This window comes from Amblyomma maculatum, chromosome 3 (genome assembly GCF_055883805.1).
Source record: "Amblyomma maculatum isolate TAMU_Amacu chromosome 3, ASM5588380v1, whole genome shotgun sequence".
Lineage (NCBI taxonomy): Eukaryota > Metazoa > Arthropoda > Arachnida > Ixodida > Ixodidae > Amblyomma > Amblyomma maculatum.
The window spans coordinates 216,819,616-216,844,293 of NC_139346.1; the positions used below are offsets into that span (position 1 = coordinate 216,819,616).

General features: G+C 45.0%; 1 protein-coding gene across 5 annotated transcripts in view; it reads left to right on the forward strand.

Moving 5' to 3' along the window:
- Positions 1-24,678, forward strand: part of Pax (paxillin) — an 84,402-nt gene that overhangs the window by 33,588 nt on the left and 26,136 nt on the right. For 3 of the 5 annotated variants that reach the window (XR_014706212.1, XR_014706211.1, XM_084599616.1), the window contains exons 2-4: positions 12,451-12,617; positions 16,143-16,383; positions 24,300-24,477. Coding sequence is in view for 1 of the 5 variants with exons in the window: in XM_084599616.1 (XP_084455742.1) it covers positions 12,451-12,617; positions 16,143-16,383; positions 24,300-24,477 (586 nt within the window). In the remaining 4 variants the exon portion in view is untranslated. Of the gene's footprint in view, positions 1-5,260; positions 5,393-11,225; positions 11,359-12,450; positions 12,618-16,142; positions 16,384-24,299; positions 24,478-24,678 lie in introns of those variants that run through there. The other 2 variants (XR_014706213.1, XR_014706214.1) reach the window with 2 other exon arrangements.

Here is a 24,678-nt window from a genome sequence, read left to right on the forward strand (position 1 = left end):
CTGTTGAGAGAACAGTGTGATTTATTCCTCTATACGTGATTGGAAAGAATCCCGTTTAAAGTGTTTGCGGGAACGTGCTTCGCATGAGGGGGAAGATGTTATAATGTCATCAACTCACTGCAAAAATCAACACCAATCGGCATTAAAAAGGTTTTGCGTTAGCATAACCTCATCTGTCTCCTCAGGAACCTGTATGAAGGGCAAGAGGCCACAGTCAGAACTGGGCATGGTCTTACTGATTGGTTTCCGATTGAGAAAGGAGTGAGGCAAGGCTGCATACTGTCGCCCTGCCTATTTAACCTATATGCAGAGTGCATCATGAGGAAGGCCGGTCTGGACGAGTCTTCAGCTGGAGTGAAGATTGCTGGAAAACGTATCAACAACCTTATATATGCGGATGATACCACTTTAATGGCAGAAAGTGAAGTGGAACTCAAGAGACTTCTGATGCGCGTACAAGAAGAGAGTGAGAAGTTTGGGCTTAAATTGAACATTAAAAAGACAAAGATCATGGCGTCTTGCCCTATCAAGTCCTGGAGCATCAAGGGACAAGAAGTGGAAGCTGTGACAGATTTTCTCTTCTTGGGCTCCAAGATTACCCCGAAAGGAGACTGCAGCCATGAAATTAGGAGACGTCTGCTTCTGGGAAAGAGAGCAATGGCTAGCCTTGACCGCCTAGTAAAGAGCAGAGACATTAGTCTGCCAACCAAGATCCGTATAACTCGTGCTATGGTCTTTCCAATTGTGATGTATGGATGCGAGAGTAGGACTGTGAAGAAGGCTGACCGCCGAAGAATTGACGCGTTTGAATTGCGGTGCTGGCGGAGACTCTTGAGAGTTCCTTGGACTGCCAGAAGATCAAATCAGTCGATATTGTCGACCATAAACCCTGACTGCTCATTGGAGGGTCAAATTCTAAACTTAAAGCTCAGCTACTTTGGTCATCTGATGAGAAGAGAGGAGTCGCTGGAGAAAGATTTGATGTTGGGAAAGGTTAAGGGTCGCCGGAGAAGGGGTAGGCAGCGAACGCGATGGTTAGATGGCATCCTCGAGGCGCTGTAGATGAAGTTATGTGATTTTAGGAAGATAGTGAGAGACCGGAAAGCGTGGCGTGACATGGTCCATAGGGTCACGAAGAGTCGGACACGACTGAATGACTGAACTGAACTTGTGGCACTTGATACCTTGATGATTAGAAGGGAGCACTGACATCAGTAACCGGGTGAAATGAGGAAAGTTCGCACCGTGAATAGTTGGAAGCGGGCATTTAGATCAGTGATACGGTCTTCAGATACAGCAGGGCGTTTGAAACTGATTTTGGGAGACCAAGGCAAATGCGTAGAGCGCGCCTCTCCAGTGAGATCAGGGGCTGAATCGTGTATAGTCCGCGCCACCGGACAGCAGAATGCAACCAAAATCAAGTATAGGTCTTACATAAACTTTGTATAGTAACAATACCGTATCGCGACGCATCGCAATTTTCATTTTTTTTTTTTTTTTTTTTTTTTTTTTTTTTTTTTTTTTTTTTTTTTTTTGTCAGCAGTTCATGTCAGCCGGGCTAGAGCACAATTTCTGCTGCTCTGCTTCTTGCAACCTAATCTGGATACATGCACGCGGATCAATGCACAAACTGTAGTTTATTGTTGCGTATCGACACTTAATTTGCTCTAATTTCTAAAACACTGTTCTCACCGAAAGCAGAGCTGTGCTGGAAAAAAAGGAAACGAAGATAAAAAAGAAATGCAGGTGTCGCAATCACCGGCTCATGACCGTACACTATACACCGCCATTCGCTCCGACGGTGGTCGTCCGTTTCTATGTAGACGTCAAACGCTTGAATGGAACGTAGGGAAGATTTCTAAACAAAAAAAGAAAGAAAAATCCTTGGTCATAAATTCTGCATTGTGCGTCTGCGGCGCTTCTTCCTTCAAAGTGGAAGCGCTTGCCATGCGTGGGATGGGATGGCCTCCGTGCGTGGCGTATGCATCGCTCGTCCGCCTCCATTTCCCGCTTTAATTGGCCGCAATAAAACTGCCCTCCACCGCCTGGAGGGCAGAGCTCAGAGAGGAGGCGCGGCCTGCTTCTTCTTGGGAGGTTGGAAAACGCCGCTCCGGCGCCAGCCTCCACTCCGAGGCAAAAGAAATGGCGATTTGTTTTCCTTTCGGTGCGTTTGATGTCGCAGGACGTCGGCTTTCCGCACTCAATGGCACGATTCGTTTGTACATCGCGGCACCGAATGCCCAGCCCCTCTCCGACGACGAACCAACCACGTATTCGCTTGAAAAAGAACTGATCCACTGCAATACTTTCTCCAATTATTTTTTCACTTTTTCAGGATCACATTTGTGCATGAGCCCCTGGAAATTTTATCCCTAAGCTTTCATCTCTCTCGAAGTTGGTGGCATCTGTTTGCTTGCTTCTTTGCACAGCCGTATTTGCCTCAGCCTCGAGTGATGTCCGCAGATGGTCATGCTGGCGCTGCCGTCGGCGACGTGTGTGGCGGTGTGTAGTGTCACGGCCGGTCTCGAGGGGGAGCGCGCGCTTCTCGCTCCCTCGCTCCCCCTCGAGACCGGCAGTAGTAGTGTGCGTGCCACGACCTTGGGTTCTCGTAGAAACGGAAGTGTAACCTTGGAGGCTGGCGTACGGGTATAGTGCTGTAGAATATTGGAAGCTCCCCCCCCCCCCTCTCCCTTTTTCATATTCGCGCCGTCTGCCTGCCAAGCTGGTCGCTTTAATTCTCCCCTCCACCATTCGCTTCCGTGTGTCGCTGTTCACTTTTTTTTTTCTTCCTTTGCGTTTTTGCCACCCTTGGCGCTCTGCATTTTAATTAATGGTTTCATCTTCCATATCACGTGCTCGTAGTTGCCCTTGGGTTTACCTCTTTCGTTCATTGATTTATTTTCCTTGTTGTTTTCATGGAGTAAGCATCCACGACAATAAATGAAGTATGGCGCGACACGATCGTGGCTTCTGCCCTATTCGCCTTTGCAGGATCTCTTATTCTTCGAACCGCTATTTGCTCGCATGACCTAGTCTGTTGTTATGGCAACATGGTAGTTTTAGGATGTACGCATGAGCACTGCGGTTCGTGCGCCTGACTGTCGGCTCCTGTTCACACGCGTGCAACCTGAGTTGAGAGCATGGGAGTCCAGTTCCCATGTAGACGCAACAGGCGACGTGTGCAGCTGTAGCGACTCTTTTTCGGAGCATCATGTTTATGTAGGTCCCCTCTCCCTTTCCCTTCTTTTGGCGGTACGCCCCATACACTTGCCGCACTACTGGAATATGTCCACTTAGTTATACTATAGTTATACAGCTCGAGCGCACGTGGAAGAACGTGTCAGCTGTGAGAGGCCGCAGTGTCCGTCCGCGTGCAGAAGACAGATGGGCTTTCGCTTGCATGGCCGTTAAAAGGCTGGTGCCAAATTAAAAGCTGGTTGAGCTAGCTACCTGGAGGCCCCGCAGTCTTGTTGGGTGCTCCGGCAGCGAATAGAAAGAAGAAGCGTTCGTTGGTTGATCATGCAACGGTCACTTTCATTGCCTCCTTAATCGCGCGCTCTTTAGGCACAGTCAACGTTCTTTGATAGGGCAAAGTGGAATAACTGAATTGAATGTCTAGCTTGACGTGATCAGTCCCAAATGAGCAAAAATAAAAGAATGCAGAGTACGCTTGAGGCTGATGAAGACGCCGATTTTCCTTCATATGCCTGCACTACGCCCTCCGTTTTGAACACGCATAATAAATAACACGCGGATTTCATCGGCCTGCACTGTCCCGGGCGATTTTTGGCTCTTTTCTTTTTTTTTTTTTTTCTTTTTGTGGAAGTGGTTGTATAGTGGGAAATCATCGATTCTGCTATTCCATTTTGCCCAAAAGTCAGGATTAAAAAGTTATTGCAAAGATATTGATTATCTGATTAGCTAGTTAACGAGCGTTTCCATTAACTAATGATTGCCCGACCATACAGTTAAATCGATGCTTCCAGGGAGCTAACAAAGCCTACTTTATGAAAAAAAAAAAAAAAAAATGACGCAGTAGCACTATTGCACCCAAAGAAAGTTGAGAACTAGAAAATGCCCGAAATGGGCGCCTTCTCGCAAGATGCCGTTTCTTGACCTCGCGGTAGCGTAAATAAAGTGTATTCAGCAAAACTAACCGTTTAGTTTACATGCCCGAACCCATGGTGTTCCCAAGCCTGGCGTGGGTCCACGGGTTAGAAGAAAAAAAAAGAAAGAAGGCGTCCATGACCTAGACTTGCACATAAAATCGATCTACCCGTCCTAAACCCGGACTCTGCCTGGTGGTCCGAGCCCATGCAGTTCTCTGGCCGAGGAATTGCTATTTTTGCAGCTCGAGGAGGTCTCCTCAACAGATGGGGCTAAATTAACGACGTTACATTAGACGAAGGCCGCGCCTCCTCCTCCTAGTTTTTTCTCTTCTTACATGTCGCCCGAAGTTTCATTTTCTGCGGTTTTATATATTAAGCAAGTTAGAATAAATGGGCTCCTTCTCCTTTTCTCGAAGATGAGGCTCTCGGCTCTAGCCTCCTAGCACCCCCCCCCCCCCCCCTCCTTTTTTCCTTGTTTAATCTAGTGTGGGCTCAAGGTGATGTGGGTCAAACATTGCTGAAACCTCTGGACGAATAAAGTATTTGTGGAACTTTGTGCTGTTCCTTTGCTGGATCGCGAACACAGCGAAGATATTAACCTATGTTTCGTTCTGCCGCGCGAAATTCGACGAACTGCCGAAATGAACGTTCGTCGCATTCCCGAAACTCTTGGTAAAAATAATTCAATACAATGTGGTGCGAGCGCCCTCCTCCCTTCCGTAGTTGCTCAGATAGCGCCGGCGTCACTTTATGCGCTAGTATATTACATTGGGTATAGGAAATTCGGTCATGTGTATGCTTCCTGCATACGGCGTATATACAGCATACACCATTTATGCAAGCTTTGTCCCGCTTTTTCGTTCCAGCATTCCTCCTCTCTCTTCTGTCCGTGTTGGCGCTATTTTGGAGATCTTGCGCGGTTCCGCTGTTCTCTGTGTTTCGAAATCCCGCTCTTCGGTGGATCCGTCGTCTGAACTGACGCGCTTGCTAAGACGAAAGGAAGCACGAAAGGCGTGGGCGGCCTACGCAGGATGCGCAGTCGTCACTGCTGTTCATCTTTTGTCCGTTTCCGCCGGTGACACTGCACGCGTTTTTCCGGCCGCCGTGGTGGTCGCATCGCGCAGGGATCGCGCGTCAGTGGAGACCCTATAGTCAGCAGAGGTCCGGTAAGGCGCCGTCTGTCGTCGGAGAAAGATTGCGTTGTCTTCGACATATCCAAGAGATTCAGTTTGCAACTTGGGCCCGAGTCTCTGCGTCGACCGGCGGAGTCTCCACTGAGCATTGTGAGTGTCCGGTGCCTTTGAACTGTCCGCTTGGAGAGCGCACAAAAGTTTTGCAGCGCTTCACGCTCTTGGACGTATAGTAGCAGATCGTAGTGGGAAAACTTTCGCGTCCATCCGCTGGCGTGGGAGGCTGATGTGCACGACGTGGCTGCTCGCAAAAAGTTATCGTGCGATACAGGTTGGGTTACCAAATGCGGACTTTGTAGTCGCCTTCTTGGGTGGAGATGGGGGCGTGCGTTATAGAGCAAAAACTATGTCAGTTCCCCGGCCCAGTGAAGGGCGGAATGTTTTGGGCTCGCTTTTAAAGTTGCATACACCCAATGTAATGCGATCGAGAGCATTACTTGTCACATTACCATAATAGCAGGCGGCGTTATGTGTGCTTACGAGATGGTCTTAAATATACTAGCAGCGGCAAGAAAAAAAAAAGGGGGGGCGACACCGTCATGCCGCCGTATGACGCACACACCAAGCCGGCTACCGCCAATATATACTACCATATAGTGGTAGTATACTAATGACTTATTGCATCATTACAAAGAAAACGAGCCAAGAATAGTTTGAAGTTTATTCGCCTTTAACGGCTGCATTAATTTTTTTTTTTTTTTTTTTTTAAATGATGCCCATGACAGTAGTACAGCAAATATTGACCACCGCGTGGAATCCTTCAGCACTCAAGAAGTAATTTGTAATAGAACAATAATAGAGTCGAACGATGAGCTAGTTGGTCACACATCTCTTGGAAGAAGGCAGCAGAGCAGGTAACACCAACACAAAGCACAAGAGGCACACACACGCACACAAGGACTACGCTGCTAGTCCTTGTGTGCGTGTACGTGTGTGCCTCTTGTGCTTTGTGTTGGTGTTACCTGCTCTGCTGCCTTCTTCCAAGAAAAGTAATTTGTATTTTAATCTGCATTTTTGATGCCAGGTTGCCAAACGATGGTTGCGATTTTGAGGCTTACAAAAAGTGCATTATATCATATTTACTCGATTCTGAATACCTTTTTTTTTTCGCCGATCTCTCCTTTTTTTTTTTTTTTTTGTCGATATCTTTACGAGGCGGGTGCAAGAAATAATATTTTATTTGGCAAATAAACTTAGCAAACATCTTCGGCAGACGCGATAACAGTTCGCTTGAATTTCAAGCTGTGGCAGCCCTCCGACTTGACTGTCAAACAGCTGACAGCGCAAACCAGCCGTGCTCCTCAGAATGGCCGCCGACTCCAGGACCGCGTGAGGGTCGCTTTCGGCCGGCTTTTTGCGTTCTGTGCTACCAGCTGTCGTTTATTGCAAGCAACACAAGAAGCCGGAGATGCCTTCTCGAGACTCCGACGGCTTCGGCTCGATTATTGGCAGCCTTGTCTGCGCGCTGTTCCTCGCAAAAAAGAAAAAAAAAAAAGAAAAAAAAAAGGTGGTGCTTACATGCGCATGCAACCATTTCTTCCGCGTTTTTCTTTTTTCTGTTTTCTTTTTTTTTTTGCAATATTGTGGGGCTGGGGTGTGCTTAGAATCGAGAAAATACGGTAATCGCTGCTTCTTCGTTTTAACCTAAACAGTTTCAGATGTGTGAGTGAGAGCTACTGGATGAGAGCTATTATACTGAAACTTTTGTGTGCCCCACATTTTTTAATACTCACTTGTGACGTCGTAGCCATCGTGCGGCTACTGAAACCGAATCTACATGAAATTGAAATTTCAGTTATAAATTATTTACCGGATGTAGGCAAATTTCGCGCGCTGATCTATGTTTACGAAAATCTGACGCATAATTTCAAAGAAGAAATATTGCTTGGAATCTTGGCCCGGTGAACCTTGTAAAGTCTGGCATGTGACCTTGCCGCTTGAGGCCATCCGCGCAAGGTCGTGCGCAAATGGCTCTTCGCGGTAACCGTAACCGTCAGGACGATTTAAACACGTGCTAGTTTCGAAAATGCCTCTCGTGCCTCAGAAAGTTGAGTAGGTGCGTCAGCGACCCTGCTTTGATTTTTAAATGAGAGCTAATACCAAGCGTACAATCAGATTTCAGACTCAAGTTTTCGTTCTTTTTTTTTTTTTTTTTTTTTTTTTTTTTTTTTTTTTTTTTTTTTTTTTTGATGTTCGGTACCATCGCAGTGTGAACTGGGTGCACGTGCCGCTTCATTGGCGAATAGAACAGTGCCGTGTGGTTTACACATGTTGTGTGCACTACGGTCACCGTTCAAAAGCTCCTTTTGTACTAGGCAGTCGACCCAGCGCTCAAGATAACTTCATTGACGTCGATGTAGAGGCCCCTCCGCTCCCTGAGTAAGACCCTAGGGGGCCTCCAAAGGGAGCCCCGCAGAGGGACGTCTTTCGCAAAGCGTTCCGTGCCAGACGGATTACTCGAGCTTGCTGCTCCGGAGGAGGGCATCCTAGATTTATTTCTCTCTGATTCCATCAATATGCCCGGGAGAATGGGGGCATTCCCAAATTAGATGATCCTGATTGGCTATTATCCCGCATTTGGTGCAGAATATTGGAGGTTCCTCTCCCTCCCCGTATAGATAAGATGGAAAGGATCGGTTTGTTCGTAATTTTCTCCAGTCTCTGCACTCGTTAGGTGTGAGAGACCGTTCTGGAGGTGGGAGGTCTAATCTTTCATTCCTGTGTGCAGCCGTGATTTCCGTGTACGTGATGAGCGGATCCTTCGACCCGGGTAAGGGCGATTCCACGGCCGCCCGGGTGTAGATATCTCGGGCGAGACTGTCCCCTCGTGAGCCGGGACCCAGGTGATAGGTCTCTCTATCCAATACCGATTGTCCAAGTATCCTAACCGCTTCTTTCGAAACGATCCCCTTATTAAAGTTTCTTACTGCTATCTCGCTGTCACAAAGTACGAATTCGGCTTTGGTGCTCCTGCAGGCTAACGCCAAAGCAACCTCTTCCGCTATGAGCAAGTTTCTAGTGTTGGGGGATCCCGTGACCACTGTCTCGTAGTCTCCGTCGATTACTGCCATTACAGCCGCCCCTCCTAGGCCAGGCCGCATCGCAGTGCGCAATTTGAGTAGTCTACTCCTCGTAGCCTTCTTCTTATACCTTTGACTCTATGTACCCTGCGCTCCTTGTTGTGTGTCAGGTGCATGTTCTTCGGAATTGGAGCGATCTTCAGTCTTTTTCGGACCTGAAGATCTGTTTATGCTGCCACGTACGACAGCTCCCTCTGGTATTCCCCTATGCTGGCCAGGATCTTTCTTCCTGCCTTCGTGGAACTCAGTCTCCAGAGTTGCGCCTCCCTCACCGCTGTAGCGATTTCATGCCACGTACGTATTATGTACCCCTGTTTTCAACAGCTTCTCAATTGAGACGCTGGTGGGAATTTCTAGTGCTCTTTTATAGGCCCTCCTAATCAGAATATCTGGTTTTTGTTCCTCGCTGTGGCTTAGATTCAGGAACGGGGTTGCATACGCGATCCTGCTGGTAATAAACGCGTGTGTTAGGCGCAAGAGGCAGTGCTCCTGCAAACCCTTATCTTTGAGTGAGATTCTACGGAAGATTTCAAGTTACCTGAGACACATAATTGGCTAACTTGTTTATGACTATACTTTTTCTTTTTTCATTCTCTTGGAGAAGGAAGTCTAGAAGTTTGATTACTGGCACCCTAGGTACCCTATTGCCCCCCACCAGCACCTCCACCGGAGGGTAGAGTTTTGGCAGGCGTCTTTCTTTTTTTTTTTTTTTGTTCCTTCAATGAGAGTATAAAAATTTTAGACTTAAGCGGAGAGCAGGACAGTCCTCTGACAAGAACGTATTCTACCGTCTCCGCCGCTATCTGAAGTCTATGCGAGATATCGGCATTGGAGCGCCCCCTCGTCCAAATAGTGATATCGTCAGCGTATATGCTATGATGGATCCCCTCTATTTGTCTTATAAGAGAGGGGAGAGTTTCATCTGAGTGAAGTTGAACATGGGGGAGAAAACAGATCCTTGTTGCGTTCCTCCATCCCCCATCGCCAAAGATTCGGACTTGAGATCTAAGAACTCGATGGTAGTCTGTCTGCCCGAAAGAAAGCTCTTAACGTACCTGAAGCATTTCACTCCTACGTTGGAATCGTTCAGACTTTCGAGTACTGCCCTGTGTTCCACATTATCGAAAGCCTTCGTGAGGTCCAGCCCGAGAATCGCTCTTGTACCGGTCTGTTCTCCCTTATCTAAGACGCTGGGTTTCAACTTAAGCGTGACATCCTGTGTGCTGAGACCCGGCCTGTACCCAACCATTTCGTCTGGCCAGAGCCGTTCTCTTTCCATGCATTTAGAGAGTCTTTTCCTCACTACCTTCGCCACCAGCTTCCCCAAGCAGAAAGTGAGGGAGATGGGTCTCATATTATTCAAGTCCGGAGGTTTGCCTGGTTTGAGAATAAGGACTAGGTTGGACTGCTTCTATTCCTTTGGTATTTCCCCCGTTTCCCAAACAGTGTTCATTATTTCAGTCAGATACGTGATCAAATTGCCTTCTAGTTCCTTAAGTGTGGTATTGGTTATTCCATCTTGACCCAGGGCTGAACGCTTCTTTAGCTCGGCCAAGACCGCTCTTACCTCAGCCTCTTCGAAGGGTTCGTCCAGTTCCGCATTGGGTATGCCCGAGTACTCCGGGACGAGCATGCCCTGTTCTTGGTTGATGTATACCTTTCTAATGTGGTCCAGTAGTTCCTCGTTTGAGCCCTCAAAGTTGTGCTTAGAAGCTATCTGAGTTACCTTAGTTTGTCTCTTCGAACGACTAGGATCTATCAGGTGACGCAAGATCGCCCAGGTTCTCGAGAGACCCATATTCGACCCTAACTCGTCGCATAGGTCCATCCAGCCCTGTTCGCAGAGCCAGGCCGCATGTTTTTCGATCAACCTATTTTGCCTGGCCAGTTCTCTGCGTAGGTGCCTATTCCATCTCTATTTTTTTAGTTCGTCTACCAGCTCTTTCTTCCGACGTATCATATTAAATAATTGGCTATCCATTTCGGGAGGGTCGCCCGACGTCCTAGCTTCTTCAGTAGCTTCCTTAAGATGCGAGTGGAGTTCCTGCGTCCAGTCATTCGGACTGGCCCATCCGTTTCTGTCTTCGGTAGTCCTGATCTCTCTAAATTTCTTCTAGTCCATTAGTTTGGCTTTACCTGATGGTTTCTAGATTCTCAGTTCTAATGATATCTCTATGACGAGGTGATCACTTTCTAAATTAATGCCGGTGTTGCTCCAGCGAACATCATCGCAGCAGTGCGTGGGAGTAAGGTCTAGCGTAGTGTCTTTACATACGCTGTTACCCATCCTGGTGAGGCAGTAAGGGTCCGTGAACAGATACAGCCCGCTGGCTACGATGCCATCTAAAAGTTTGTTTTCTTTAGCATCCTGCGAGTCGTACCCCTACTCTTGATGCCGAGCATTAAAGTCCCCCACAATAACCAACCTATTTCTCCTAGCTATATTGACTGCCTTCCGGAATAGTGGTGTAAAGTCAACCTTGTTCTGCCTCGGAGGACTATGCACATTAAGGATGAAGAGATTTTATCTATTCTTGTTACCCGAGAGTAGTTCTAAAAGCCCGGCTTCAATGCTCCCATTTATTGGGTGCTGAGTAACTGCCGTGTTGTGTTCCACCAGTGTGGCAACCCTAGAAACTCGCTCATTTTCGCTACAATATCCTTTGTACCCTCTAAGCCTGATATTATTCGAGTTTGTTTCCTGGATGCGCTTGACCCGAATAGCTGTGTCACCGTTTTGAAACTAGCGCCACACGTGGGTCTTATTCCTAACTGCACCGCTCGGTCACAGATGGCGCTAGCCGCATCGCCCCTCCCTCGATTTAGCTCTCCTGTTTTTGGCGAGGGCCTCGGCTTGGGTGGTTCCCTTTTCGTTTGCTTGTTGTATAACTTTTGAAGGGTGCAGAACTTCTGGAACTTCGGCGGTTGTTCGACCACGGTGCTCTTGTGACTACGCTGACGCAGTGTAAAATTTTTGCGGTGAGTTTTCTTGTCTCAGAAATCCGCTGTCATCCGCGCTGCTTCAGCGATGGTAAAAAAGTTTGCGCTAGTATAGAAAACAATGATCCAGGGCGCTTCCCTGTCTTAAGTTTGCTTCCTTGGCGGAAAACTGCATTTTGGTGAAGGCCGACACTCGATACGTTTTCGCTGAATCGACGTTTGAGTGATATGCTACGGAATCGGCTGCTGTTTGCGCTTGCAGGGCGCCAAATTTGGATCATATCGTTGTTATTTATGACAGCTGTAGACTTTCTTTGCTTGATCGGCGTGTTGCTTCAAGAGGTGAAGCTCATCGCCTATTCGTTTTTTTTTTTTTTGTGTTATTCATGTTCTTGATGATTTGTGATAGTTAAAATTATACACTAGAAACAAAGTGAACGCGGTCTGCGTGCCGGCGTACGCGCTTTTTCTTTGGGCTCTTCGCTGAAGTAGTGGTGGTAGGTCGGATCCCATTACATCTTGCATGGAGCGACATGTGAAGCTTTGTTTCATTTCACGTTTAGTCTGTTCGGTTGCTCGCGAAAATATATTTAGAGCGCCTTGAACAGTGTTTGTATACATCCGCCTGCTGGCGCGAGTTGTTTAGTTTCGGTTACGAAAACGGCAGCGCGTTCCATCCGGTTGCGTATAGTGAAGGGCAAATCCGTCGACGGGCCGCCGTCGAGTCGCCAAGAGTAGCGTCTGCAACCCGGCGAAAGAACGAGTCTTGCTGTTCGCGCCACATGTTTCTTGGTCGCGTTCTTTCATGCGTGAGTCACCGTATTATAGTGGCTTCCCTTCTTGCCGTCTGTCTTTCCCCTCCTGCCTCTCCCCTTCGCGAATAAAAAATAATAGAATCAACGTCTGTGCCGTACGCGCTCGCGTAATATTCTTGTCTGTCAGTATGTTCCTAACCAGGGCGGCACGTTTGTGAACGAAAAGAGATAATTCGTGTAAACCATGTGCGGTTTTGTTGTGCCTTATTAGCAAATTTCACGCACTGGCGTCATGTTATAGAAGAAGCGCGATATGTGTTCCTGACGCAAGCGTGTACTTATTTTTTTACTTTTTATTTTATTTTTTGCGGTGCAGACGCTCTGCTTGCGGACCTGCAGCAGACGACGGCGAGCCTGAGCAACGGCTCATCGCCGATGTACTCCAGCATCAACAGGCCAGGAGGAATAGGAAAAGATCACACCATGAGCCACTCTGTTACAACCGAGCGCTACGACTACAAGCCCACCCCTGACAAGACGTCGGTGAGATATCGATCGGCATATAGAAGTATGGCCGACCAGCCTAAATGTCTTTGTGCGCTAACACTGTCTGTCATGGCTGTAGTGTTTGTAATCGGCATCTAGCCAAATGTTACCACTCTATTGGCCACTATGGAATAAAAACATGGCGGCTTAACTAACAGGCTCGCTTCATCAGTGTCTCCAAACTAATCAATCGGACCCCATCACAGTCTCCGGGAACACTAAGATGGCTATATATTTCCTCGTGCCAACTCAGAGGATGCTTTCACTGTGCACAGGCTGGTCATAAGTACATAGTCATAGCAGTAAGCATAGCAGTAAGCAGTATGAGGGGCCGATTGGAAGGAATTGAGGTGGAATTCCTAGCTTTATAATGGTCGATTTCATGCAAGCATGTTCATTCTTTTATGCTAATGCTAGCTTTTATGTTGCCATGTAACTTTCATATTTTTACTCAAATTGGTATGTCACCGCTTGCGCAAAAATTTCTGGACATGGTCGGGCTGCCATACACTGTTCAATGAGACAACTTTTAACAACTGTGGCCAAGTTCTGCTCTGCCATCCTGCAACACAAGTGGCAGAGCAGCAGGAATGGCAATGAAGTGTTTCGTCATCCATGCAGGTATAGTAATGAAAGAGAAATTCCATGCACATATATAGGCAACCCTTGTTAATTCGAACCAGTCAGGGTAGCATGTTAGTGCAAAAGCACTCATCCAGCTATGCCTCTCCTAAAGGGCGTTTTGTGTGTGTTCGGCTGGAGAGCCATTACCGTAGCATCTGTCAGCTGTCTCCCTGTTTGCCATAGCAACTGTGATGCCAGCCATTGCCAAGACACTGATGTGGCCATTTGTACGAGCTGGTGTAATATCGGAAGAATAGCTGTGAGGCTGAAGGCAGACCATAATTGAAAGCGTGTTACGGATACTGTTCAACTGGAGCATTGTACCACTTTTGTACGACCATTGATCTAATTATGCTTAAACATGTTGCAACTTTTCTTCTTTTTTTGTGTGTGAATTACCTGAAATTGTCTTGGGCCTGAAATTTAGAAAGTTATGGTGGGATTGAATCTTGATCCAGTCAACCATGTTACAATAGAAGCAAAATTCGAACACATCTCCTCCCACTTTTTCATTTTCAGTTCCAGGACATTACACCACAACCTATTTTTCTTACATAAGCCTGATGTTTGGCTGCCACCAAGAAATGCTGGTATAAACCCAGTGACATCTCTTTATACTCTTATTTGCCTTTATACATACTTCTGCACTAATTTATTATGTGTTTTTGAATGTTGTAGCAAGCCATGAGGGCTTGAAACAGGACAGCATAAGTCACTTTTGTATTGTCAGGCATGGCTCATGTGTCCAGAAAGGAGGCTAAGGATTGAAATGCAGCTGGATTGACCAGAATGACGTGAAAACTACGGCCATTAAAACTGATAGGCAACGCAGCTAGAAATAGGCTTTTTGAAGGTGTATCGAATTATTGTGGTCAGCAAAAACAGATTCTGCAGCTCTTTCTCTACAAAAACTTAATTTAGGGCCAAGAGAATTGAATTTAAAAAGATTCCCACCGCTCAGTTGACACACATATCTACATAGAGAAGGATTGGTTGCCACAATTTTGCAGTGATTGGTAGAGCAGCACAGCCACTGTACACTAATCCAGAATTCTGTGTTGATGCACCTGCTTTTACTATTGAAATGGGCCTGTAATAACAACACCTGTCTTTATTTTTTTTTTTTCTTTCAGGAAAAGGGGGGGGGGGGGGGAGATTTTCTGGTTTATAAAGGCTCTGTTATTAGTGCTGGGAATGGCCTGTTTGTTGTTAGAAGGCTGAAGCGTTTCTGTACACTCTAACTTCATTGCATCAGCCTTGTCCTTCTTTTGTGGCTTTGTTGGGGTGCCTTCCCTATAGATATTCTACTTTATTCAAATTTGTTTTTGACTTCTTGGCCTCCAAAAGCTATTTTCTTCCCACAAGAACACTATGTAATGCAGAGAAATTAATTACATAAAAGCCTTGTAGGAAATAGCTTAAAAATGCACTGGGAATATAATGTACTAATAAATATTTTGATCTTTTGAAATCATAAATTTGAGCAACCTGTTTTATAGTTAAAAGAAAAGACCAGTTGTAATACATTTTTGTTTTTCATGTTGGATGTACTTATATTTTGAGTTCTTGATTTGTAATCTGTGTATCAGATGCCAACACAAAGGAAACGGCAGGAAGAGGAAAACATTTCCTGCTTCCTTTGTTTTGCTGTCTGATGCACAGATTACTATTCGAAAATGCAGAACAAATATAACAGCGCAAAGTACAGGACAAAACACGGAAGGAAGAAACACGGACACGGGCGCTGACTAACTGAAATTTTGTTTCGGTACAAGACACATATATAAAGGTACAAAGAGGGGGTGTAGCCAAGGCGATCCTGCGCAATCACTGAAACAGTGTAGTCATGTCCAAAAGTAAACACGATAAGAAAGGTAAAGGCCGAAACGACTAAAAGCGATAAAAACCACGGTGTGAGAAGCCGGGACGGAAAGTAAAACCGATAAAAAACATACACGTAGCCAAAAAAAGGCAAGTGAAAGCGTTAAAATATAACGGTGAAAACACAGGACTAAAATTGCGGCACAAGGTATTTAACAAGAAGTGGCAAAGAGGGGCACCTGTGAAAAAGATTAAACATTCACCTTGCCTCTCAGAAATTCCAATTCTTTTTGTGACAAACACAGGGAGGGTGTACTCACACATTGTTCCTTTGCGGTGTGGATTTCGAATGCTTCTGTGATTTCCCTGGATATCCTATCCCGTCCTCTACCAAGAATTGTGCAGTGATTGAAATCTGGATAGCAGGTTTCGTCTGGATCATCATCCTTACGTTTGCACTTTTTGCAGTTTTCGGCGAGGTGCCCGGAAATTGCAATACCGTTTACATTGTTTCTGTGCTCTTGAAACCTAATGTTGAGGCACCTGCCTGTCTGGCCAATGTATCTCTTCCCGCAGGATACAGGCAGAGAGTAGACGACGCCGGTTTCGCAGGGAACGAGTTGTTTTGAATGAGTTTGTCCACACCCACGGGCGATCAGAGGTTTGTTTACTTTCGGGCAGAGGGCGGAAAGCTTGTTTGGCGCTGAAAAGACGTCATTTCGGCCTTTTTGCCTTTTTTATCGTGTTTACTTTTGGACGTGACTACACTGTTTTGGTAATTGTGCAGGATCGCCTTAGCTACACCCCCTCTTTGTACCTTTATATACATGTGTGTTGTATCGAAACAAAATTTCAGTTGTTAATCAGCGCCCGTGTCCGTGTTTCTTCCTTCCGTGTTTCGGCTCGTTCTTTGCGCTATTATATTCGTTATGCAGTACCAACTAGCCCGGCATCTTGCACTTGCGAAAATGCAGAACCCTGAAAATAAAGAAAAGGCAACAATATCCTCAACTGTGCATGTAGTGGAAAAAGTATTAGTTAATGAACTTCACATGCCAATTGCATCTGCCTTTGCAGCCCATCTACCAGAACCAATACATTGTCCGTGAGATGACAACTACCACCACAACCAACCGCACCGCATCACCTTCATCACCACGGAGTCGTGGCTACTTGGATGGCCCAGCCAGTCCTCCGACACCAAGGCGTTCTCCAATCTCCAACAACCTGTCAGAGCTGGACAATCTTTTGGAAGACCTCAATACAGCGAAGTTTCCACATGCAATCACACCATCACCCCCAATGTCCAGGAGTAGAGGTAAGCCCACTCTTTGGCAACCACAATTTCACTGGAATGTTTCACCAGTAGAACACAGCACTGTCACTACTGTATGTAGCTGCATGTTACCTGCCTACAAAACTAATTAGAGTTGCTGCTGGAGACAACACCTGCTCCTTGCTGGAGCTGTTAGGTGTTTAGGTGATGCATATTTGTTTAAATCCAGTACAGTTTGCATTTAATTATATATTGGCCTCTTGAAGCTGACGGTAGAGCAGCAACTCGGGCAACGGTGACACTTGAACCGAGAGCAAGTGACTTCTTCATTAGGGCCAGGCTGCTCGTGGTCTTTGAAGCTGACATGGGACAATATGGTCAGTCTGCTGGGAAACAGATGCGGCCTAGGGCCTTTGTAATAAGCGTGATAATCACTGCCAAATACTCCTCCTATGCTGCATCTGCTGGAAGTTGCAACTAGACATGACAGTGCACTTTCCATCCTTCGACTTCTCTTTTTCAAGTAGTGATTTTATGTGGAAAGGCCATTTCTTGGAAAAGGGACTACCTCAGAGTTGGGGTATTGGTCATGCACCGGCTTTGGCATTGACTTGTTCCAGCTCAGGGCACTAATGTTGGCACACCATGCTAAAGCAACGGGCAAAGCAAGTGGGTATTACGATTGGCCCATTAGCTGCAGCTCATCAGCAATTGTTTGGCCATTTATTAGCAATTGCCTAGTTGGTTGCTAGATTCGTGATATGTTTTAACTTATCTAGGCTCTGTGTACATGATTCAAGATGCACAATTGTGCGTGTTGCAAACTCTAAGGTTTTTCTGAAAATGTGCTCTACCTGGCATTGATTGGTTTGTTTCAGATGAGTTTACCATTCTTAGTATTGTAAATGAAGTGCTTTTTTATGCCAACTAATGAGTGAGTGCAGTTGGGCAGCAACGTGGAGCTGACGGAGCAGCTGCTCCTTACCTTCTTCTACATCGCACACCGGCTTCTACTTCACACACTTGGCAAACTTCATTCGTACCAGTGTGTAATATCTCCACAAGTATACATTGCCTGATACAATGCCACACGGCCTTCCAGTCCCCTACCTACCCTTTCCCTCCACCGCTGCTCATCTGGCTCTCCTCCTGGGACCTCTCCATTCAAAATGGCCATGACACCTTCGTGTTGTCAAGAATTGTAAAGACAGTTTAATCAAGGCTAAAGTCCCACTATACAGCATTAGCAGCGGCTTATAAGTATCTGCCGTTACTGCCTGGAGTGTCAGTTCTGAACGATGTTGCTGAATGAGTAATAACCTTCCCCTTCAAAATGCCCTCGACACCTTCGTATAGTCTAGACCCCGCTGTGGTGTCGTTGAGGTTCACAGACATTCATAGAGGAGTTGCATGCTTTCTTTTTTTTGCAGACAGATTTTGACACCATTACTAATTGCAGCAATGAACATTTTTGTGTGATAGCGTGTACAGCTTGCTTGGCCGAAAAGGTGTCACTGTAGTCATCACCATACCTCATAATTCACAAAAATGTGTTTGCAAAGTTGACATTGGCCATGCGGCAGCCACCGGAACTATTGAGATCTGATGCATCGTTACCAGGACAGATGGCTCCTCTGCGTTCCAAGTTTAAAAGAGGCTTTCTGAGTGCGAATCACAGTTCAGATTGTGCACTTACATCGATTTCTCCATTCAGAAACGCCCCAAAGGGCTACAGGCTGCTCTCAAATCATGCTCTTCAGGCAGAGCTTAAGTTTCCCCATAATTTTTATGGTTTTCTAGCTTCATGCGCCTTCTTGAAAAGTAAAATGATTCCATGACCTCTGGGGGTCAATTTCACTAATCCTGTTGTTTTAATTACAATTTCTGATTCTTTTGACAGTGTAAAAAATTTTGTGCATGCGTGTGAAGAGTTGATCACTGATCTGTTCAAATGCAAAGTTAATTAATCGTCTTTGATGAGGCCTGGTTATGCTATTAAAGCAGTAACAACATCGTTTTTTGTATTCTTCCTTAGTCGTAATGGTAACTGCCGCCTGAAAGTGTTTAGAAGATAGACAGTAGATGCAGTCAGATTAGCTTTTAGAGTATCGCATTCCTCTTCTCCGCATGTTGGGCTCTTGTGCCTGTCGCCAAAGTAGAAAACACCATTATTTTCAGGAAATTTTGAGTACCAGGCTTCCAAAACTTCTGGTTCTTCCTCTAGGACACACATACATTTGCAAGGCATTGCTTCAGTGAGTTACAAAAAGTATTAGTTCCCTTTTTCTCTGAGGTTCTGTTCTCATTTCCTCTGACGTCAGCTGTGCCAACTGTGCAGGAATTTATCTTTTATCATAATGGCATTGATGGCACATATAGTACCACAAATGCTATTGTGTTGCTGGGAGTATCGATCAGGGGCAGCCATGAAGCTTCCGGATCTGGTGGCAGGGTCAGATGATCACGGTACTGTGAAAATAATTCCAGTAGCTCCAATGTACAGCATATCAGCGTGCCATATGGTGGCATTTTGGAGAAATGGCTGGGCAAGGGACACTTGAAGTATATACAGTCTTTGGATGATGGCGTGGACATAAATAAGGAGAATTGAAAATAAAGCTCGCTTCTGCATACCCAAGGATTTTTACAGAACAGTCATATTATATATCTTAAGTTCCTTGCAACACTATAGAAGCTAGAGACCTCCTCAACCAATCACGAGAGTGCAATAACCGTGTTCTTCCACACCTCATTGGTTGCACATCATTAGATTGCAGCATATGCTACTTTGCGCGTGCACGCTCAACCGTCGAAAGACGCCCAGGGAGTTGGGACAGACGCACTTCTCACCTCGGGTCGGGGGAGAGGAGGTTTCCCGAGTAGACTGGGAGGAGAGAAGGAAACCCGCACGGTGTCGCCGTGGGAGCCTGGGAGGTTGGGAGGGTGGCCAGTGTGCCCTCTCCTCGCAGTCCTCCCTAGCACCGCACGTAATCACGCGTGTAAACTACGTGCAGCCTTTATTAAGGGGCAGGGGATTTGTGTGTATCCCCACAAAATCTAGCACACATGCTACTTGTTTCTCTTCGGTCCATTTTCTGGTTGTGGTATGCCTCAAAAGATGCATATGGAAGCTAGCACTTACCATGAACCCATTATGTGTTTTTACTTTTTGACCTCTTCTTTTTAATCTTTATTACTGCCCTTTCTGCAGCAAAACATGTGGTACAAGTTAGAAGTGATCTTCGAACATAGACTTGCTTTCGTGATATCTTTTCGAGGCGCTTGCTTAGCGCACTGTTCTATTACAGTGAATGCTGCTCTAATGCTGCTGTGCATTTATATCAGAAACTTTAGCATTGATAAGAATTTTCCTTAGTCTGTCGGCCTTAGACAGACAACATGTATAAACACAAAAAATAAAAACTTTTGCAACAGCATCATCTGTTGATTAAATGCTCATTCAGCGCTGCAGCTATAACAGTTTGTTCTTTACAGAAATGGTTTTTTTTACAAATGCTACTACTTGTTAAGGGACATCGTAAGTTGCTAATGTTTACTGGCTCTAGTACAGGCAAGGCAGTGCCAAAGCTAAAGTAAGGTTGTGTGATGTGTATGTATAATATTGTCTTATAAGCAGAAATTGCTATCACAAAACACAACATCTGTAAAGACTCCCAGACATATCTAATTTTTTTCATTAATTAAAAAATATTTGATTTTTAGCCCTGACTGTTTTCTTTAACTATATATAACTATAACTAGTAGGGGTGTGCAAATACTATTTGAAATTTCAAATACAAATCGAATATGTTTGCCATTTTTGTTGTATTTGTATTCGAAAAACTGATATTGGAAAATTACCTAATGCACCGAATATTTTCTAATTCATCGCAAGTTCACTACACTGCACACTTCACTGCAATGCTTGATCGCGTGGGCTGCGCAGTGAAGAGGGTCATTGCTTTGGTTAAGAAGGCTTGCCCGAGAGTGTGCGCATAGAGGAGCGCTTAAGGAAACCGGGAAAAAACATCGTTCTCACTTCAGTTTCCTTTGAAATGCAGACAGCCATCGTGTTGGTGTTCCTCAGATAAAATTATTGTAATGCAAACAGTTTGCAGCTCTTTCAGGTCCGTTCGCTAATTCGAGCTTCCAGTTAATTCAGGCATTTTGTCTGGTTCCTCAAAAGGCTTAATTAATGATAGTTTACTGTATTCAGCAGCAACATGACAGTTCCACCCAGTTTCTGCAGGTCCTTCCCGTAGAAAAAATGGTATATGGAATCCTGTATAAAATATGATGCGAATTCTAAAATAAACCAGACGAACAGCGTTTTCTATTTTTTAAATTTTTCTTTCACTGATCGGGTATTCGATTCGATATTCAAAGGCATTTTTTCCCCATATTCGTATTCGATTCATATTCGAAAATTTCAATATTCACACACCCCTAACAGCTACAAATCTATATAGATACAGCACTTAAGTTATAAAGCATGGTTTTAAGTGTGCATTTGATAACACAGAAGTAGCACATAAAATTTACTACTGTCATTCATTCTACAGGCTCCAGCAATGCAGAATGGTAACCGCTTCTTGATTGTGGCAAAAATATTGGTAGTGTGTGTGGGTCAGTGGAGGTCTGTGAAGGCTAGCCCTGCGCTTATTAAATCAGGATAGAAGTGAGCTTATGGCTTGACGGGCTGAATAGGGACATGTGTTCCTGAAAGTGATGTGGTCTCATTTAGTTGATTGATCATGTGAAGGCAGAAAGATGCAAGATGCGGGAATGTGACACTCAGGAACATAAATGTGTCACTTTTTGCCTGTTGCATGCCCTTTTGTGTACTATTAATGAAATATAATGGCTGAAGACATGTTTTTGTCTTTGTCCTTGAGCTTATTGTATGCAGAGTTAAAGGTGTACAGGAAAGCTGGCCAGAACACCTTCCTTGGTGCATGCATGTCTATGTGCGTACGTGCATGCATGCATATTTTTTGATGTCCTATGTTTGTGAAAAATCAATATAAAAGTTTTCCTCTGCCAAAATTCATCCCCCACCTTATTTGAAGCCTCACGTTTCCCCTGAATGTACTCCAACTGTAATGAGTTCGTTCCAGTTGTCCTCCGCAATCGCCATCTCTCAACTTTCTAGACTGTGCATCATAGATGTGTGGTTAAAAATAACCTTGGCAGAGGTGCACGCTGCTTGTTATTTTCTTTCTTCTCTACGAAGGCATCTCCAGCTTGTATTTATATATATATATATATATATATATATATATATATATATATATATATACACACACATCCAGCTCTTCTGCTGCGTGAAAACATAGCCCTTGGCACTGGCAACCCCTGCGTGTCAGAGCATTGCCTAACTGCTGATGCCGCTCTTTTCTTGACATTCTGTGCATTTCTAAGCTTTAGGCTCTGAGTGCCTTTACAGGAGGCTGCCGATAAAGCAGGCTGGGAGAAGAACAAGTGATCTCAGATTCTAGGAGCACAAAACATTGTTCTTGAAGATATGCTTCAAATTTGCTAGGAAATAAGTAAAAATGGGTGTGGTTTACTACCCCATGTCTTAAATAAAATCATTTACATTCTTAACTGCACACTGGTAGGGAGAGGTTCTGTTGTCTTGCTCAAGGGAAATACTGTTAATATCAAATTATATGCAGACACAATTTAAGTGCAAGCAAAGCAAAAAACTTATGACTGAGTACTAGGCGAGTTGAGCTTCACTTTGAAAGCATGAACATTGCACCTTGTAAGAGTTAATTGACCATCTCAGTGTATTTTTGGTGGCAGCTAATATTTATTATTCACATCTCAGTTGTCCTGTTAACATTTTGTTGGTGATTTGTACATGGAAACATGTATATCATTGCACTTAATTATGCAGCTCAACTGCTTGGAGCCTGCCAGCAAACACTGTGAATTGATTTTGCAGTTCTTATAAAAATGTCTGTCATTTACACTGTACTGCATTGATCTCTCTCTCTCTTTTTTTTTTTTTTTTTTTTTTTTACTGTTCAGTGGTACTCTTGAAACGCATGGAGTCCTTGTCAGAAATATGTGGGTGTCTCATTGTGATTGGCCTAAGCAGCCACTCAGCCATGCTGCAAAACTTCTGCGACACAATACATACTGCAAAGCTTTAGGTGTTGAAGAAGGCCGCTCACTCTGTTTGACTGCATTGGAGTAGCAGCAGCATCATATCTGTCTGGCAGCAGCACTAATCGCAGAGGCGCTTGCGTATTCTGCAGAACACCTGTTGGCAGATCATTCCTGCTAAATCTACCAGCGTTGATGCAGTAGCATTGCTGGTCACATGATACACCCTAATGTTGCTCGAGCAATAACCCCAGGTTACCCCACACTATGAGGTCAACGTGCATGGAGCTGTCTTGCACAGAGCCCTTCAAGCCACTGTCATCACCCCAATCCCATGATGTTACCGTAAGCATTCCTTGAGAGGGAGGTAACAAAACGGAGTTGGAGAGGTGTCTATGTGTTCTCTCGATGTCAGCACACGTTAAAGATCCCCAGATGGTCAAAATTACTCCAAAGTACTCCTCTACGACTCCTCTTTCTGTCTTTATACTTTCACTCCCACCTACCTCCCTTCCCTTATGGCACAGTTCAGGTGTCCACAGAAACAAGTGTGACAGATACTGTGCCTTTCCCTTCCTCTGAACCAATTATTATTATTGTTATTATTAAAATCATGAATCACAAAGCTGTACAACAGCTGCACGGGATAAATGCAATATTGAGAAACAGTTTTCCAGGCATTATTAAATTTTTGTTTTGTAGGAGATGTACTTGGAAGTGGGATTAGGTACGATTAGGGGTGCTTACAACTTGCTTTACACTTTTGAAATACAAATTAATTATGCTAGAAAATACAAAATGCAGATTATTCTTGAAATTGCAGTCAGGTTTCTGGTGTCTTCATTGTTTCATGTAAACACATCAGCCTGCCACTCCAAGTAAACAGAAAAAGGAGCTTATCTTTACATGTCTCACTGACACGTACAACAGCAGAAGCTTCAAAATGTGACATGCATGCAAGTTTCAATTGTGTAGAGCACAACTCTATAGAGTCAGTAGTGAAAGCTACGGCCTCTAGTTTGTGAACATGGCACATCCTCATACTTTGTTCTCCAGCTTGCAAAAGTGTACATCAGGTACAGAAGGTTATTGATTACAATAACCTTCATGTTGCCATCTGATAAACAGTGTGCAGTGTGGTAAGCAGTAGAAAGTATTTCCAACTTACAGCATATTTTACGTTAGGGAAGTACTACTTTGTTGCATACTGATAATGAAAACAGTCAAGACCAAGCAACAGAAAGTGTGACGAGCCCAACATTCCACAGCTGTTCGCACCGCTCACCGCCACCACCTAGCACGCACCATCAGCCGCACACGCATCGGTTGGCCTCTGCGTTCTGAATCTACCGGTATTTGATGGGAACGTGGCTCTACCTATCATCATCAGGGTGATCTGCGCATGCGTACTGACATTTGCGCGGTAGTGGTAGACGGTAGCAGTCAGCAGTAGCACTAAACTAAATGTCCCTAATGTCTTACAGATATTTGTATTTAATGCATCTGTTTGGTTTCTTTTTTGTTTTGCTGTTTCTCCTAAGTTGCTTAAAGGGACCAGGAAATGCATTCAAGGGGTAGCACAAGCTTGGAAATTTAATTTGCTTAAGTTTATGGTGCTGAAACTAATTTTTGAGCTTCTGAACATGTCCCAGTGCCCCTATTTTCAAATACAAGACTAGGACCTTCTTTATTTTACGGTGTGTCGGAAGTTTTCATTCTTGGGCTAGAGGTTGTTGTAGTCGGAAGCAAAAATACAACAGAAATAGGGACACAAGAGACAAGAAGGTGCAATGGAAGTTGACATGTCATTTTTTTTTTCTTTAATTTATTTTCACGCTCCTCAGTGACAGAGGTGACAACCACACGCGAAGTCTCTCACGTGCCAAATGGAAGGCCCCTCTCGCCATCATCACCTGTACGATACCGGCCTCCCTCCTCACCACGCTCCTATGAAATGGAACCAGCCATGGAGAACCTCCTCGATGACCTCCAGAGCGCTGTGCCACAGCCGAGCCGAGGAATGTAAGTGCTCATACTTGGTTACATATTTCGCCTATTCCTCAGAAACTTCCTTGCTAGGACATGTGGTGAGAGACGCTGGGGTGGCGCAGTGGTCAGGGCACTCGACTACTGTGCCCAAGGATTCGGGATCGAATCCTGCCTCAGTGGCTGCTTTTCGATGGAGGCGAAAAACAAGGTGCCCGTGTGCAGTGCGATGTTGGT